The sequence below is a fragment of the Limulus polyphemus genome, unplaced genomic scaffold, assembly GCF_000517525.1.
Source record: "Limulus polyphemus unplaced genomic scaffold, Limulus_polyphemus-2.1.2 Scaffold1668, whole genome shotgun sequence".
NCBI lineage: Eukaryota > Metazoa > Arthropoda > Merostomata > Xiphosura > Limulidae > Limulus > Limulus polyphemus.
The window spans coordinates 53,948-59,738 of NW_013667278.1; the positions used below are offsets into that span (position 1 = coordinate 53,948).

Consider the following 5,791-nt stretch of genomic DNA (forward strand, 5'->3'; position numbering starts at 1 on the left):
AAAACCACGGTCAAAACACTCCCGATAAAAAATAAAATAATTAAAATTATAGGCACCATCCTTTGTCTCTAATCATCTGTGGTCGTAGTTGTTCGATGAGAAGAGCTTCTTTGAACTTTCTGTCAGTGTACTTAGTGGCTATTTAGGATTTGTACGAAGAATGGTTGTTTCAAAGCAGTTGTAACTTGTCCATGATTAGTTAAAATATGATCTGCAACTATGCTTCTTTCATGTTGTTGTTTATAAAGAGCGACAATATGTTCTATCCTTGTGTGTAGGGTTCTTAGTGTCTAATTAAATAAAAAAACATTTTGGTGTTATAAGGTCGTTTGTTTCTGGTATTAATATGTCTTCTATACACCAATATGCACTACAGAAATTAAATATTGTGTTTTGTACTTGTTATTACTCTCATAAGAGAAATTAGTGTGCAGAGAATACACGGTATACCTGTATACTCATTACGGTATTAAAAACGAAAACTCCGAAAAACACAGATTTTAAGATATCTACATAAAACAACAAAACAGCTAAAAAAGTACACACCGATTAATAAAATAAACACTGAAAAGAAGAAGCCCTAGACAAACTACATGAAATGCAGCTGCAACAGCACTTACCAACCACTATTGGACTACTTGTGTCCTGATTCTGAATCCGGCACGCTAACCACCAGGTCACGCCTGGCCCGGGTACAAGTTGAGATACTTATTTCCATTATCTCAGTGATATATACTTTACCAGTCATCCAGGTACACAGTTAATCTGCAGGCAGTAGACAGAATGGGTTAGGTTACATTTGTGTGTTAATACTTACTACCCTGAACGATGGATAACCGTGGGTCAGCTAGGTTAACAGGAACCATATCTTTCAGCCAGTAAACACTAGGTGATGGGTTACCCTCTGCCTGACAGTATAAGTTTGTTGTTCTTCCCTTCTCTACTCCCTGCATCGTAGGCTGCATAGTAAACTGAGGGAAGCCTACAGGGATATCGTCTTCTGTGAAGAAAACATGAAACGTTATTCTTAAAGTGTTAAAAAAAACTATTTCATTATTCGATATATGTGTTGATAATAAATAGAAAACATTTTACTAATATGAGAAGAGACTGATGGGCAGTTATTCATTTTTAAATGTTTAGTACTAATTGGTACAAATTTTGATAAAAAGTTTAGAAAAAACTGTTTACACTCCAGATATATATATATAAAATACACATTTTTAAAATTTTAACCAACGTTTCGCCTTTGCAGCTTCTTCGGGGTTAACATTCACAACTGTTTGATATTAGAATAGCCGTTAGATTTAATTTCATTTAACGACTATTCTAATATCAAACAGTTGCGTATATTAATCCCGAGGAAGCCGCAAAGACGAAACGTTGGTTTTAAATATATATATATATATCTGGAGTGTAAAGGTCGTTTTTTCTAAACGTTTTATCAAAATGTCTAAAACCCTCCAGTAATGCACTACAAATTTGGAAAGACAACAAATAATTGGTACAAAGCCATTATTTGGTAGCCAAAGTAAAGTTTCGATTTTCATACGTTACAAATTCATAATTGGTTAAAAAGCCCTTAAAGAAAATAAACTTAAAAATTGCAAAAAGGATATCAAAAGTAGTTATCGTACTTAAAAAAACAGGCCTGCGAATTTAAACTTCATAAAAGTTGTTTTGGTTTAAATAAGCTGATTTTCCATAATCCAGATACGCAGATTTCGACAATAATATTGAGTTTTTTTCTATCACGTAAGAATTTTGTACTCTTACTTAGATCAAATTGTTATTTCGTTTACCACAATGAACATTTTTTATTATTATTGTTTGTTAACAAAAATACAAACGAATCTGCATCCTCATTCATCTAGATTTTTTTTGTGAAATCTACGTAATTTAGTTTCAAAACTACTTGTTGTGGTCTTTTTTTTTTATATGTACCGCGTTATGAAGTTTTGTGAAAAATCTGTACGTGATGGAGAAAAATTTATATCATTTTAGGATTCAGCGTAAAGGAATTACTGTAGAACATGTAAACATTTCAAGACAATAAAACCATCGTAGGCCTACATAATCCAAATGTTTGGAATGCGCTTGGAATAAATATTCCGAGACGCCACATAAAGATAAAAAAATATTTAATATAGTTACTACTTTTACTTATAATGATTAAAAGTTATTGTCATAAGATTGCTTTAGTTATTAGTTATCTGCTTTATACGTCAGCGAGTTATTTACTTCTAAGTCCACTGTAAGAAATATTAACCAATTACCGAATAGTATATAAACGATAACATTTCAGTAAAAAATATAATACGCATGTATTTTTATAGCGAAGAGGATGAGATACAGTAAACGGCCAGTGAAAATTCACGGTAAATAACTTTACAAAAGCGTTTCGACACCTTATTTTTAAATGACCGTTTGTCCATTTATTTATTTTAAAGTAAATCTGTGCCGCCAATTCTGAGAGCCCTGCATAAACTCCCTGAGGAAATCCTGAGCGATTCTTTACATGTCCATGCCAACTTGTGTAAGTAAATTGGCACTCACACATGTAAACGAAACAGGTGTGTCACCTGGCCACATATAAACAGCACAACACATATATATATACGAGGAAAAAACACAAAAGACAGTCCTTCACATGTACCACTGAATGTATAAATTGTTTCAATCCAACTTGAGTTTTCTCCAAACATTTTAATTCCCCATTTCTGAGGCCCTCTCACGTCCTTTACATTTTTTCTTCGTTTATATTATGTGGGAATGAAGAGTCAAAATGAAACATTTCAAGTGCTTTTGTCAAGTGTTGATGAAAGTTCAAAAACCAAATGAACATTGACACAGGTGAAAATTCTATACAGACGTTTGAATGCATATATAGTGGACAAGACTTATTTTACCCAAAACTTGAAATGTAGTATAATTTATCCAAAAAGTCCTAGTAACATGTAAAAAAAGCCCCCAAAAAAATCCGCAAACAATGATTTATCCTATGATAATACCAAAAAACAAAAGTATCAAATATGAAAAATATTTAAAAACGATAAAATCGGTGAAATTAGGAACACAAGGGAATTATGAAGTTTAACAACAGACTTGCTTTACCAATCATCACAAGACATAAATATACAATGACAAAATAGTTCAAGAAAACATTATGTACGTCTAAATACCAATCTATGTTAAAGAATAATTCTTTTACAGTCCTCCCCGAAAAAAAAATTCATGCGCACTTTAAACGCTTATCGTTTTAATTAAAACGCAACTTTACTACCAAACATCCCACAGACAAATAATGCCATAAGTTAGGGTATGTTAGAAGCGAAGAAACATTTGCTTTATTGACACTGCTACAAAAATCATTATAACATTCCATGTCATTAATTTAGACTTCTTGTTTCAGTACTCTAATTGTATAAAACTAGTCACGTTATTATGTAAAACAACAGTTATTTTTGTTTCATTAGTTTGGCTGTAGAAACCAGATTAACACTGGTTCAGTGTCAACGAGCCTCGATTTGAACACTATTTCAGATTACTTCAAAATGGCTCCTGCATGTTATTTGATACAAATAAGTCAATCACACAAGGGACCCACATTTGAAAAGATCTAATAAAAGGCGTTCAATGTAGCATAGTTGATTTGTCTAATGTTGTAATAAGTATACCATTCAAGAAACGTTGAGTCTAATATAGCTACACATACATTTAGTATCCGAACAGACAGATTTCGGATATTCATTCACTTCGTTTCCCAAGGATTAAGCTCGTATTTTACACAATTTTCTGACAAATTTAGTAACTAAAATATGAGCTCACTTATCTAATAAAACAAGTTTATATATATTTAGTACATTACACGTATTCAGTAACTGAAATATGAACTCACTTATCTAATAAAACAAGTTTATATATATATTTAGTACATTACACATATTTAGTAACTGAAATATGAGCTCACTTATCTAATAAAACAAGTTTATATATATTTAGTACATTACACATATTCAGTAAATAAAAAGAGGTTTACTTCTCACTTTACGCAAATTTACTTGTTCGGTGTAATACAAACAAAAATTGATGTTTCTGAACATACTTATAGAAACATGTTAAGCGAATGTAATGTTACTTTTTAACATTAACCATCAGTGTTAAGGTACTACGAAGAGTCAGCGACGTGGAACTTCTAGAATTCATTAGCTAATTACACTATTTGTGTGTGTATCTTAAGGCTACATACATACATGTTGAAGCGTGGTACAGCTGCGGAACGGTAGATTAGGATGTTTATTTGATGTAGAGAAAGGAACAAGAATGAATGGAATGTGGACACTGATATCTAGGGAACGAGTTCACAACTTTTATATAAAGACTTCCAAAGAGCCTTTAAAATTATACAACTTTTATTGCATTACTTTAATTAGTTCATACAATTTTCAGATGAATCACGTTCCACACACGAACTTATCATATATATATATATATAACATACTGACGAAAAATTGACAGCGAAGAATAAATGCTAGAAATAGATACAAATTAATTAAATGCTTTGACAGATATTGAACAAAAGGATTACACAGACACACATACAGTTACAGCAATCTATATATAAATATATATGTATATTTACTACAGATATCTTATATAATAGAACTCTGCTTGTCTGGATAACTGATAACTTCCCCCCCCCCCCCGTTCCGGACATAGCTAGGTGGTTTGGGCACTCGACTCGCAATTTGCACCCATCTACAGTACCCTTCCGCACTTTATTCAAAACCGAAGTGGGCGGTACATCTTACAGTGGAATCGAACCAATACGACAGGCATACACAGTATGATGGTACAGGAGGTCAAGCAATTAGAATATACTAAGATGAATAGGTTATTACTTACCATTCACGTTCTCATTAGTCAAAAGCAGTTTATAAAAGTTAATAAAAATCCTGACAAGACGACAGACACCTAACACATACAAGTGGCAAACAACGATGTATCACGCTGTGGCGAACAGTTTCTTGTGGTACATTATTTACACTTGTCATATACAACCCTTCAAATAGTTTCATTATCGTAAAAACTGTTTTAAACGGTATTTTTTTTAAGCGTTTCGTTTTAATCTTTACATAAATCGCTGTATTGTTTTCAAAATGTATTGCTTCTTACTGAAGTTTATAAATAACAAAATAATAAAAATTGTTATGTTAGTTCTACCATGCTAGAAAGCCTACTTTATCTATTACTATTACACGAGCTTTTGATCAAATAAAAGCCTCTTGGTATGCATGATGAGTAGAATCACGATTTCTCTAATCAAGCCAGCATCAGTAATGAAGACGTCAGTTTGACGGTGAGGTTCGCTTGAAGCGCCTCACCGTCTACGGACTTGCATGAAATAAATGAATAATGCACGGTTTCTCGAGGCTTTCACGAGTCTCTACGTTAACGCATAAATGCAATATTCCAATCATTTCGTATGTTACCACTGCACATATAAAACCCTGCGGGACTTGAGTCGGCTAAAAAATATATATAAGCTCATTACATCACATTCCATTAAGAAAAGTTTTTAATCTATTTTCATTATACTTACACGTTATGTAAGATATGACAGAAAAACAATAGGCCATATAAACTAATGTTATTTAATAAAAACCAATACCTATACAGTGAAGAACGTTAAAGAAACTTTACCACAAGTCCAACAACAGTCCTATATATTAGGTCGTCAAGAAATTAATGTCGCTTTTTTTAGATGAAAAAACCCGAACAACTTATATAT

The 5,791-nt window shown here is 32.3% G+C and overlaps 1 protein-coding gene across 7 annotated transcripts in view; it reads right to left on the minus strand.

Annotated features, from left to right (window-relative positions):
- The window catches only part of LOC106464497 (tyrosine-protein phosphatase Lar-like), a 187,478-nt gene that overhangs the window by 51,615 nt on the left and 130,072 nt on the right, over positions 1-5,791 (minus strand). For all 7 annotated transcript variants that reach the window (XM_022392228.1, XM_022392231.1, XM_022392229.1 and 4 more), the window contains exon 5: positions 818-1,000. In XM_022392228.1, coding sequence (XP_022247936.1) covers positions 818-1,000 — 183 coding nt within the window. The remainder of the gene's footprint in view (positions 1-817; positions 1,001-5,791) is intronic.